Source organism: Neodiprion lecontei, chromosome 2 (assembly GCF_021901455.1).
Source record: "Neodiprion lecontei isolate iyNeoLeco1 chromosome 2, iyNeoLeco1.1, whole genome shotgun sequence".
Taxonomy (NCBI): Eukaryota; Metazoa; Arthropoda; class Insecta; order Hymenoptera; family Diprionidae; genus Neodiprion; species Neodiprion lecontei.
In genome coordinates, this window is record NC_060261.1 from 8,606,803 (window position 1) to 8,619,378 (window position 12,576).

The window sequence follows — 12,576 nt, forward strand, 5'->3', positions numbered from 1 at the left end:
ACCTTTTGTTGCATTAACGCGAATTTTTCGCCATAATTTGATCGAATCACATTCCGTCTCTGAACGTTTCAATATCGCTGATCCAATTTATTCTTGTAAGGATATGATATGTATTCGATTAGTCGGATTAAATTTCACGCTAATCCCTTTACTTAATCCCAGTGTGAATAATAGAGAAGCATCGACAGCAGCGAACCGAATAATATATTCGATCATTCAATCATTCATTCAGTCTCGTACGGAAAATCCCCGGCCCAAATATCTACCTACATCTACAACGGGTAGGTGAAAGAAAGAGAGAGAGAGAGAGAGAAAGAGAGGTCTCTGGGGGATTTGTTCAGTTTGATTAAATTGAATGTAAATTTTAATTGAAGTTTCCCCCTTTATCTATCCCCAGAAGTATCGGTGACCGCAAAATTTGCATAATGAAATTTAGCATAAAGCGAGGGTGCAGAGAAGCAGCTGCAGAGCGAATTGAATATCGTACGAATGGTAAAATCACGACAATATGTAGAAGACGTGGTCGGAATGCATAATCGCGCGGTAAAAAATTTGCAAAATCGTGCAGAGAGAAAGAGAGAGGGGATAGTATTTGTGTAACGTGCAAAAACTCGGTGCAATTCATACGATATAACATTGAAAGCTTATAATATAAGGGCGCGAACACAGCTGTAAGTTTGATATTACTTACACATTTATACATTACAAATCGTAATTTTAGAATACTGAAAAAAAAATTTATCGTTTCCAAGTATGCAGTGCCAATTTCACGTAGCGGTTAAATCGCATCATCAAAATGTTCAAGGATTGTAATTTTGATTGTACTGCGAAAGAATTTAACCAGACACGTCTGGTCATAAATTATGTGTGTAGATATATATATTATATTGTCATATCATTATATATATATAAGTATATATGTTTTTATATATTACGCGCAGAGAAGAAAAGAGAAGAGAAATTAAACCGAAACGGCGTCGCCGAGAATAATACCAGCGATTTTAATTAAATCTTGATGATGATTCGAGTCACGAATTTATTTTCATCCTTTAATCAGCACCGCGTCGCGTCTCAAACTTGGCAGAGCAGCAGCAGCAGCGATTTCTTGTAATGAAAAAACGTTGATTAAATTAAATCTCTGACCCGGAAACAAGAGAGAGAAAAAAAAAAGCGACGTAAATATATAAAAGCAAAAAAACAATTAACACGTCAATTACCAAAAGCACTGAATCGACAAAATTTGTAGATAAGAAGAATTTATGCTACTACGGATTCTGTTTCCTCCACAATTTCTTCTTTTCAGTCGATGCGAAGTGAAAAATTATACGCAATCGCAAATTAAAGATGATGAAAAGTACCGTGATAAATCAAGAAACGTTTTTACTTTTGGATTTCTTATTCTGTCAATACTTTACGCCATTTTCTTACAGGAATGCAAAATTTGAGTATATCCTGCTCGCTGGTTTGCCTGATAATTCTGAGCTGTGCTGCGCCGGTTGGTTTCTTCGGACTTTGCAGACACCAAATATCGGCTGTCCTTGTCGCTGGGGTCATGTATCTTTTGGCAGGTAAGATTTTCTAAGCTTGATCGATCAGTGATCTTTTAAAAACGATACATTTCCCCTCGGAAGAGGACCAGAATAAAAAAGGAAAGATTACTGGAATTACAGGTACGCTTTTTCATCAACTGGGTTGAGATTATACACTAGATTTTTTTTTTTTTTTGTAATGAGATGTATTTGATTCTATTTGTCGCATTTTATATACCATACGCGAAGAAGAAAAAGAAAAGCAAATGAGAGGCTATTCTAAAACTAATTATATAGTTTCGGGACAATTGTCGGTAAAACAGACGTGGTTAGTTTCTTTTTTTTATTTCAATCCGGGACTCGTAGCCCAGATTGGTAACAGCGAATGAGATATAATAATGTCGTAAGTCGGCGAGTCCTCGATTTTCACTCTACCTGCAGAATTTCACGTAATACGAAAGCGCGAGATAGTCCGGCGGCGAGATTGGGTCGGGTTTGGAGGTCAATTCGGGATATTGACGGTGGGTGAAAACGTCCGACGTTGAACAGAAAGCGAAGTGAAATCGTCGCGGAAGGGATTCGCCGAGAGTAAAAGTTGCCTTTCAACGAAATTGAAAGTGTTCCTGAGCCGACGGCCGGCGATCGGATCCTTCGAAAGCAGCCGCGCTGCTGCGGTTGGTAACGTCACACACTAACGAAAGTCATCGACGGCCATGAACGTTACGCAACAAGGAGAACGGCTGTCGATGCCGTCGTCAAGTTCATTGCCGAAATGAAAAGCGTGCGAATCGCGGTCAAGGACATACACTGGACGCGGTACGTGATTGAAATAAAGGTAAATAAAACCAGAAGAACGCATATGCGGACGAAATTGGAAATCGATTTCGACTACGCGACGGTGATTGAGTGTTTGTCGGATAGCGAGTGTTATTTCATTTGTGAGAAGGACAGAGTGATAATATTTGCCTCTCGTAAAAATCAAACAAAAACCCAATGATTGATTCTGGAAGATGGATGCATGGTTGTCAAAATTTGTTCACGTCATGATTAACGGTTGGTATTTCTTGTAAGAGGAAATAACTATTGGGCCTATTTTTTATTACACAATGTCGTCTTCACGGTGTTTCGGCAGAAATCATTTCGAACTTGTGATTATTGAGACGAAAACGTTTAAATTCAAAATTGTGTGTGTCTGATATGGCGGATGAAAAAATCGACCATAAACTAATCTATTATTATAGAAATCGGGTTACCAAAATTCATCATTTATAGATTAGAATTATGAAATTTAAAATGACGAATCATATGAACGTGATTATATTTTCTGACTCCTACAATTTGTATATGAAAATTATCAGAAAAAAGTAGAAGACTGAGAACACAAAATATGATGCGGTTACAGTTCGTGACGATATTACGACAGTGCAATTTTGGTAAAATTCTTAATTCGCAACTTGAGGATTGTCTGAAATTTTGTAGATTTGTTGAGAATTTATTTACAAACAAATTGACCTCTAACGCATCGAAATCGGTCAAACGATGTAATTTTTTTCATTGTAGAAATAATTCGATAATCGGATCTCTTTAAAATCATCAGTAACTGTGCTTTTGTAGCTGAAATTTATGATTTTTTGATATTTTTTTCGATGTCAAGGGAATTTCATTGTTTCAACTGAATTAATTCAAGTTACACTTTGAAACCTTCGTTACATCATATTTCCATCTTCACAGCTCTTTGACTGCGCTTGAACTGTCCCTACGTTTGATGCATCCTTAAACCGTGTTAAAAAATGTTACCCACAAGTCAACAATTACTGTTCCAGCGACATTCGCGCTGTTCACGTTAACGATAATTCACTTCAAGAGGGCCCAGGACCGCGGAGCTCGAGTCCTCGATGGGCCGGAGGATGGAGTGGTCGGAGGGCCGGTGCCGAAGGATGTGCTAAAGGCGCGAAGGTTCACGACTTCCTGGAGTCTCGACTTCGGCTGGGGCGGAGTGACGCTTTGCGCCCTGGCCTCGGTGGCCTGGATACTGCTGAGTAAAATAATGCGTTTCAGTCCGATAGCGGCTCTGATCGCGTAGCAGTGGGAGGCCTTTGAGGTTTGAAACAGATCGAGCAACGGTATAGATGCAGGTGTAGCTGCTGGATGCGCGAGAGGATATTGCAGGAGGATCAGTTGTCCGATAAGAAGACCGAAGGTCGGTCAGTCAATTGAAATGCTGTGATGACGATGATGATCGATTGATGATGATTCTTACCGACCCGCCAACTTGAACATTGTAACAATCTTTCTCTATATTAATGCTGTACGATTGATCGATTAATCGTTTTTCCGATTAATCGAAGTTGCCTCGTAATAACTCTGCAGGTCAATAAGTACATGACTAGCGACTCACATACCATGTTCGATTTTGTATTTCGGTCAGAGACAAGTATAGTTCGAGAATGGTGAATAAGTTGCGAGTCATAAGTATACCGATAGACCTGCAGAATCATTATCAGCTAAATTCGATTAATCGATTAATCGAAGAAATAATTAATCGAATCCGTCGATTAATCGGATAAACGATTAACCGAAATCGTTAATGAATCGATTAATCGGAAAACTCGACTGGTTAATCGAAAAAACGATCAATCGATTAATCGCACAGCACTACTCTATATAAATACATACACCAGTGACGCAGATTCTTAATTGCCAAACTATACAAATAGTTATATTTTTACGATGTTTTAAAGTTATGATGACACGTATTACACAGATTACATACGCACATTTTACAAATAAACATACAGGCATGCGATATCGACGGGACAACGGGGTGCATGGAATTGAATTTACAGAGGAATGGATCATGTGTGGGATAAAATGACTGGTTTTGATACCTCAAAGGTCGAATATAAACTAACAATAACATTAAATCGCAAGTTCTTTGATATAAGACAATATGCAATCATCGTTCATGCTCAGCTAATGATAACATACATATTCGTGCTTAGTACATGCTATAGCATTTTCTTTTCACCTTTGATTTTTGATTGAAAAAGAACCGATTGAAGGAAACATTCTCGAATTTCGGTGACGGAAATTATCAAACACACACAAGAATTACACGTGTAAATATAAATATACGGTTGAAGGGCGGGGTAACAAAAAGAAGGCAAAAATATGGTAATAAACCTGCGCACGGATTGTCAAAGGTAGCAGAAGTTAGGTCTGTGTGATACATAAAATAAGATGGTATAACAATAATGATAATACAACGGGGGAACAAACTTTCGCAACAATGAAAGAGGGATGAGAGAAGGAGGAGGAAACTTAGTTCTCATTATACTGACGAAACGGGACTTAAACTTTCCTCTCACGTATACATTTAAACTCTTGGTCAATTAAACTTTTCCATTTATTTCCCTGAAATGTGTTTTCGTAACAGGCGATCTCGTGATTAAACTTCGTAATGAATTATATTTCGAGCTTGTACAAATTATACAATGCCGGATTATTTCGTTAATGTCTGTATTTCTGTAAGCTTATATCAAGTGTACATCACATAAACCGTGTACCAGTTATATGCCGGTGTGTGAGATAAATGAAGAGAACTATTGACCTCTTCCGAAGGTACCCTCAGGTATCGAGGTAAGCAGGGCATGAACAAAGAATGCTGCTCACTTACCGAGCACACTCCCGCTTCTGGCGGTGACAAAAACAGAAAATAGACGGAAGACAAACGTATGAAGGAAAATTCGGCACTAAATTTTGAAGTGAAGGAGAAAAGTTTTATACCTGTAAGGGCGAAGTTTTGTTCCTAACAGTAAGACACAAACGTTCTTTTATAACTTTACTTTTCCTCCTATCGATTGTTGTGTGCAGTATTAACGATTTGCGTATGTATTATTGAGTGTCACAGGAAATATTCAGATTATGGTACAGATCGAACCACCTCGAATGTTTATATTTATAGAAAGTCAAGAAATTAGGAAACGATATAGGTAGAATCGACGCATAATTTTATATACGCATGCACAGCCATAGATTGTAATTGAAGCATTAATAACGAAATCGCGCAACATAATCATCGCATGTAGTTCAAATATTCGCGCTAAAAAAAAAAAGAAAAAAAAAGAAAGAAAGAAAAAGAAATCACGAAGGGATCATTGAAATGCTAAGTCAATTCAAAGTATACATATTATACGCAAATCTATGTATTTAGTCATTTTATAAGCTTATAACTATCCGCGTATTTAAAAGATTTTTAAACAATCTTCTAAGTATAACAAATTAGTGAAGATAAAAATAATGTTCATTAATCCCGTCCTTTTTCGGTTGTTTTTTTAAAGCGAAAATTGAAAGGAGGCTCAAATCCTTACAGTTTACATTGCCAATGGTCGGAAAAAATTATATCCATCGACTGTAATTAAATTGTATAGAATTATGAACCACGTGTTGTTAACGATCAAAAACCGGAAGTGGAAGGCATGAATGAGCATACGTATAAATTGTAGAGGCGGGCCAAGTGTAAGAGCTGAAAAACATAACAGCCAGACGTCGTTCGGCGTTTGTAAAGTAAAATAATAAACGATAACGTAATACCGTAATAGTTTTTCGTTCGGTCTCCGCAAGTACGACAAGAAGAACGTGTAGTGGCAGGCTTGTTCAACATTCCGTTGTATCTCGCCCTCGATTGGCCACGAAGTGAAAAAATATATAGATATACTAGCTTTGCAAATCGAGTAAACAAAAATTCGTCATCATAATTATAATGTCCACACGTCCATGAAATATCGAGTGACCGTTACCAGATAAAGCAAGAAACAATTCGTCCACTAATGTGTAAGATGGAAAAAATTGTATACTAAAAAAAAAAGAAAGAAAAATTATTGAAAATAAATTCAATCTTGTTGTAACGGTTAATTAATCCGTGTCGTGAAAACATGCGTATTTGTCTCTCTGTCTCGTCCGACAGCGAAACTAGACGTTTTTCAACGGCGGTTACGATCTTTCAGTGGAATGTTTTTTACTCTCGTTAATTAATTGATTAATAGATTAATCGATCTACCATAATACATCATTGTTATTGTAAAACGCCTTTACGCTCCAGCACGAGGGATTGCAGGTAATCGACCCTCGTGCGTTTATCTGCGATAAAATAATAATACGAAATAAAAATCTCTTTCAAACTCTTACCGTAAGGGATATTTTCCGAAAAATATGCGCCCTGCAGTCCCGTGTTCCCTCCAAAAAAAAAGATACGGTTATCCGGCGTCTTTTGCGGCCCTTTTTTCACCGATATACCGATTTGATACACGGCTTTATATGGCTGCGGACGGGATGCAACGTCGACAGGCTAATCGGGACGCAAATGCAAAGAAAACGGTCTTGGATCGCGGTAGGATATACGTTAAGAAGTCGGAAAACAACCGTTAGCGAGACTCTTCTGCCGGCAGACGTCTTCTAGAACGGGACAACGAGTCGGTCACGACGGACGATTGCGAAATGCATTGAATGCGCATGCGCGACAATTCTCTCGCCATCTTGATTATTTATGCAGCCGTAATTTCGCGCGCACGTCGAATTTTACATTTTGATATTTGAACATGACTTGCGAAAAAACATTTAAATCAGCTTTTTATTTGTTTAAAATTGGAATAAAGATTTCTTTAGAATCAATCTGCGTCGCTTTGATGCGCTCTGTCGGGTGGATCAAGCTTATGCAGCCGTAATGCAGGCCGAAGAACCAATTGGTGGCTTCTCCTGTATTCTAAAATGTCATTGGCTTAGAAGAGTTGACTTAACTCCCCGAAGGTGGCGCTGAATTCGCTCATTGCCTTGGTGCTTCCACTGTCACTGCTCTCGTATTATTTGGTCCGTGGTCTACGGGAGATCGTCTTTTGTCGTATCGGCACGTTCGGCACAGTTCACTCGCTCCCCTCTTCGCCGCGTCACTCGGCCGACAAATCAGCAACGTGACTGACGACGAAGAATAGACAACGTTAGCGAAAACTACCGAGACTTTCTCCAGTAATCCAAATAATCAAACGAATAAGCAGCTAGTCACACGGATGATCGATTCACACGCAATGATTACATCGCAGTTGGCGATCGGAAAGCGTTCATGGCTGCTGTATACATTTCGAACAAGAGACCCATCTACTTATGTCTCTGAATCGCTGTCATGAATTAAATATCAAAGGAATTTCCCCTTTGACGTGATTCGTCCAACGTGCGTCAAGGTTAGGTTAGGTTAGGTCAGGTTAAACTGACGGACTTCACGGCGGTAGTACTAAAATATCGCGGCAGGTAACGCCAGATGAAAAGAGTGTGAGAGACTCGATCGGTAACGACGGATTAGTCGGCGTCCGACCGTGCGGGTCAGCGGTAAGATTAAGCGAAGTAAGATTAATATAAACGGGAAAATTTAAATGTATTAAGTTGAAAGTAGTGAAAATGTGGCATGTTCCTAGTGATTTCTGTCTGCCTTTTATGTGCGGAGTTTGTGTATCTTCAGTGGAAAATATTGTGTTTGTGAACAAGAGGATGATCACCGCTCACCGATAAGTCGGAGCCCGAAAAAAGCGGCAACGCTCTGACATTCGGAAGAAATAATCATCCCTCGCATCGTTGAAGCGGTAAGTTGAATTACCTTGTCTTATTTACTGAAAAAATAATCAGGAGCGTTAAGACGGATCCCTTGATATTGGATCATTCTAGAGTGTTTGTTTTCACCGGTTCGAGAAGATCTGATCAAGTTTTCGGATTAAGAAAATCAATGGTATGAAGTAAGCTGAGTAAGATGTTGATTTCACACGCGTTTAAACGGAATTTGAAAACCTTTCGAATCTTTTGTCTATTTGCTTTTGTGTACTGAGGCATGGTTATCGCTTTTATTCAAAGACAAAATCCGCCGAACAGAACGGGAAATTGGATTTTAACCCAAATTGGCGAAAAAAATTATGATCTGTTGATTAGAAAACGCGACCTGCGACAGAAATTGACAAATGAAACCGTCGTTCCAAACGATTCATTTTCACAATCGTTCCCTAATTGAGTAGATATTCGCTAGGGGCAGATTTTGACAGAATCAGAAAGTCGTTAGAATTTATTATTGGACAATTGACGGACGGTTTACAGTTTCATACAGTTTAACAGCGACTTGGATATATTTATGAATGTGATAAAATAACAGACGCCTCATTGCAGTATCCGTTAACACATTAACAGCATAAATTCGATCTGTTTTTGGGCAGTTCACTCGGGTGTTTTTTTTTTTTTTTTTTTTTTTTTACGAATATACATACTTAAAATCAAAAGGTCGGGTGACGAGCTTGTCTGTGAAATAGGCAAAATACTTGAAGCCAGTTGTGTACAGCGAGAAAAGCGAGTAAAATTTCATCCCGTTTTACGTGCAATCCATCGAGGAATAGTCGTACGAAAAAAACGATTACCTCGACCAGAATAACGCACAATTGCATCAGGAGCCACGGCGTGTGAAGCATCGGATATTCCTGCAATGGAAGAACGAACTTTTATCATTTTTTATTTCACCCTTATACCGGACGTTTTCGGTGAAACTCGCCACTCGACGCCAGCAGATAGGCAACCGGAGCTACGTTTTGTAGCGCAACGTGATCGAAGTGGCACATCGGTTGCCTATCTGCCGGCGTCGAGTGGCGAGTTTCACGAAAAAGTCGTTGCGATATCAAAATTCACCCACCGTTATCGCTCCAAGCATTATTAGAGTGTAGTGTTCTATTCCGAGGATCGAAGTCATCAGCTTCAAGTCTCTTTCGACGTCGGTTGGAACTGCGGATTGTATTAAATTTGAATTTAACGAAGAAAATCACCTTTTTTAATCGATTGCGACTAAGGAATGATGACCTGATGACAGTTATTTCATTAAGTTTACTCGAACAATGTGGGCATTAGGAATTTTCAATTACATATCAAGAAGACATTAGAAAACTCTAATTTAAGCCAAGGTTTATCAGTAATCAGGCTTTCACAACAAAATTTGGTAATTCTGTTTCGTAGAGAAGTTATACGTACCGAAATGATAAAATAAGCTGAAAAGATTGTAAAATTTGAAATCTGAAATCGGATTTAACTTAGTTTCTTTTCAACTGACATATTATGCGTCTGAAAAAGTACGATAAAAATTGGTCTGAAAGTTTGAAAGGTTGAATTTAAAATTTTTGGCAACTAGATTAATTTTAATAGAAAATATATTTTCACCGTGAGATTGCAGACCGTTGCAAGATTTATTAGAAACTGATTGGCTCACCGACGTCGCCTCCGCCTCTTTGTCGATTAGCGCATCTAAGTGGAGGTTTTGAGTTCATAATGCGAATAATGTCGAAACCTGTTATCACCTGAATGTAAATCAGAATTGTTTCTTCTCTCTTTCATTTTAACGGAGTTAATTACAGTGGCGTTGGCAATTTTAAAACTCACCGTTCCAATCAGGCCCAAAAGTATGACGTAGGCCGAAGTACCAAGGAAATAGTTGTCGCAAACGTTGCAGGCGATTTTTGCCAGGCGCTGGAATAATAGTTATTTACAACGGAAGGCAAAAAAAAAAAATACGCGTCATTAGTACATAAATTCAGCGACTCTTGAAACGGATTCGCAAATTTTTTTAGGTGGGGGTCAAGTGTGCGAAGTAAAAAAATTTCTATCCAAAACACGTGATTGGCAATGTTATATTTTATACAAATCCTGAGACAGCTGCGTTGCATTTTCGCCGATTACGGATTCCCATTATTTCCTTTCTTTCCGCCGTCTCTCGTTGCGTTTATTAAACAAACATCACAGAGCCGAGTAATTATTTAATTCGTATTCGGGGATGTTTTGAACCGGTTTTTTCCTCTCTGCTTTTCTCGCTCTCGCGTATGTTTTGACAGATTATTATTGACAGCCGATAATACCTACTCCAGCAGCTTTTATCACTACTCACTGATTTCTTATTCTTATCAAATAACGAGCTTATTCCACAGAGACTGCATTTCCTCGATCCTCTGCCCATTTTTTTTTTTATTCTTCTTTTTTTCCTCAACGGGAGTCTATTTCCTACCCTCTCTCTCTCTCTGTAATGTCTCTTATTATACCGTTGTCTCTTTCAATGCACATTAATTTGCAGGCTAGGAATTTACGCGATGATACACTTGATAATTTTTTCGACTGCATGGATCGTGACAAATACTTCGTAAAATTAGTTACGAAAATAACAGGCTGGGGGAAAATAAGCGAACAATGGAAAAGGAGGTTTTCGTTCATGGCCCTCCGAGTTATCCTCCTCGTCACAATTTGTTTCACCGTAACGTCAGATCTGTAAGAGAAAAGTACGCCAAGTACAAAATGTAACAAGTTTTTTTTTTTTTTTCTTTTAACCTTTTCAACGTCAATTTTATATTTCACTTGCTTTTTCTCTCAAGTATATCATTTTATACACGATAAACACAATTAATTTATTTTTGACATGAAAAAGAGCCTCAATGCAAATTACAGACCTGAAAAGCACTATGAAAACGTTAAACAGACGCTTGAAGGTTGCGCTCCGATTCCAGTAAGTCGTTTGTAGAATTAATTTTAATAAAAATTCATCTCAGAATCAGGAAAAATTCTCGAATTATATTCGGAGTTTTGAATTTAACGTTTCGTAAAAACCACACGTCGAAATATTCCTCAGGAGAAATCGTCCGGCTCGAAATCCAGAGCAAACTATTCGGGCGACGTCTTTAAGTCATGCTCAAAAGCCCCCCACTTCCGATTCGCAAAAAACCACGACGAACTTTGCTGGAATCTTCAAGCAGTTTTGCTCGCCACTTCCATTTTGGTGTTGAGTTACAACGGAGCGCGTTACGGGCGATCGGAATACAGCCTCATGGAAAATGGGAAAACAGTCCATGGCTCTGTGCCTCCTAATCGTACCGTAGTTACCCTGAGTCTAGGATATTCTCCACCCTATTCGATACTATCGGCGATATCAGCTGTAATGCTCCTTTACTCCCTTGTTTCTGTGAGTAATCCAGGTTTGAGCAACTTGTTGTTCCATATTCAAGAACGAATGAAATATTAGGAACAGAGGAACAACTGTTTGAAAAATCCCCGGCAATGTTATTGTTTAGGTCAGAGTCTAAACACTAATTGGTTACTCTGGGTGAATTTCATCCCAAACATTTTTCAAACTCCTCGTAGAGTTCAGGAATAGATTTTTATAGTTTTATGGTCAAAATCATTCTGTAACAAAGAGAAAAAAAAAAAATTTGTAAAATATTTTTTTCCCGTTTTATCGTAACTTTGCCGATGTCTTACGATATTTAAACAATCAATTTTGGCTAGCAAAACTGAGAAAGCTTTTACTGCCACCCTTAAACAATACCTAGATATTTTTTTTTTAAATTTTACAACTCATTGTTGAAGCAGAATATCACTTTTTTGGAGCTGGGGTCAATTTCATTCAGTGTGACAGTTATGCGATTCTATTGAGGTGTGACCAATTGGGATTAATCATTTCTTAAACGTTCCTTAAATTATTGATATTGTGTTATTCGAATTTGCTCGGATTCATTTTAATTATACACAGTAAGAATATCGTTTCAACCGTCTTCGCCATCATTGATGTAAATAACATTGTTGGAGATTTTTTAAACGTGGTTTTTACCCTTTTCCTCAATTTTCTATCAATGGTAACGACTTTTTACGTCCCACAAGGATTTCTCATATCTATGTTGATGTTAAAAATTTATTTGCCTGAAAATTGAACAATCAAAACTATCGTGGGTTTAGAAAAAAGCATCCTGGAGTCTTCCTTCTGTGGTTTTGTGCATGGCTGATCTGGTCTGCGACGTCGGTGACGCGATCGTTGCGATTTGGCTGTTTTTTGCAAGTTTGAAGATGGCTACCGCGATATTGTATACCGCTGGAACACTCGTCATAATCCGTACGTTACATTCGGAAAGAAAAAGAAAGAGAGAGAGAGAGAGAGAGAGAATGGAGCGACGGAGAATACTTGATTGCATAAAAACGATCGATCTTTATTAAATTGATA

General features: G+C 38.3%; 2 protein-coding genes and 2 long non-coding RNA genes across 6 annotated transcripts in view; 2 read left to right on the forward strand and 2 right to left on the reverse strand.

Moving 5' to 3' along the window:
* Positions 1–4,039, forward strand: part of LOC107221946 — a 14,873-nt gene extending 10,834 nt beyond the window's left edge. Inside the window, exons 4-5 of the mRNA XM_015661133.2 lie at positions 1,431–1,568; positions 3,353–4,039. Of these exons, the coding sequence (XP_015516619.1) occupies positions 1,431–1,568; positions 3,353–3,612 (398 nt within the window). The 3' untranslated portion in view covers positions 3,613–4,039. The remainder of the gene's footprint in view (positions 1–1,430; positions 1,569–3,352) is intronic.
* LOC107221944 (histone-binding protein N1/N2) overlaps positions 1–7,006 on the reverse strand; it is a 21,230-nt gene extending 14,224 nt beyond the window's left edge. Inside the window, exon 1 of the mRNA XM_015661132.2 lies at positions 6,717–7,006. The gene's annotated coding sequence lies outside the window, so the exon portion shown is untranslated. The remainder of the gene's footprint in view (positions 1–6,716) is intronic.
* Positions 7,007–7,308: 302 nt separating this feature from the next.
* The window catches only part of LOC124293086, a 70,247-nt gene continuing 64,979 nt past the window's right edge, over positions 7,309–12,576 (forward strand). For both annotated transcript variants that reach the window (XR_006902994.1, XR_006902995.1), the window contains exon 1: positions 7,309–8,158. This is a non-coding gene — a long non-coding RNA (uncharacterized LOC124293086). The remainder of the gene's footprint in view (positions 8,159–12,576) is intronic.
* On the reverse strand, positions 8,643–10,067 carry LOC107221933. Of its 2 annotated transcripts, none has more exons than XR_006902997.1 (3): positions 9,981–10,067; positions 9,244–9,332; positions 8,643–9,034 (listed from the first exon to the last, which is right to left on the reverse strand). It is a non-coding gene; the product is annotated as an uncharacterized LOC107221933 (long non-coding RNA). The 2 variants fall into 2 exon arrangements; XR_006902996.1 differs by lacking the exon at positions 9,981–10,067 and adding an exon at positions 9,811–9,886.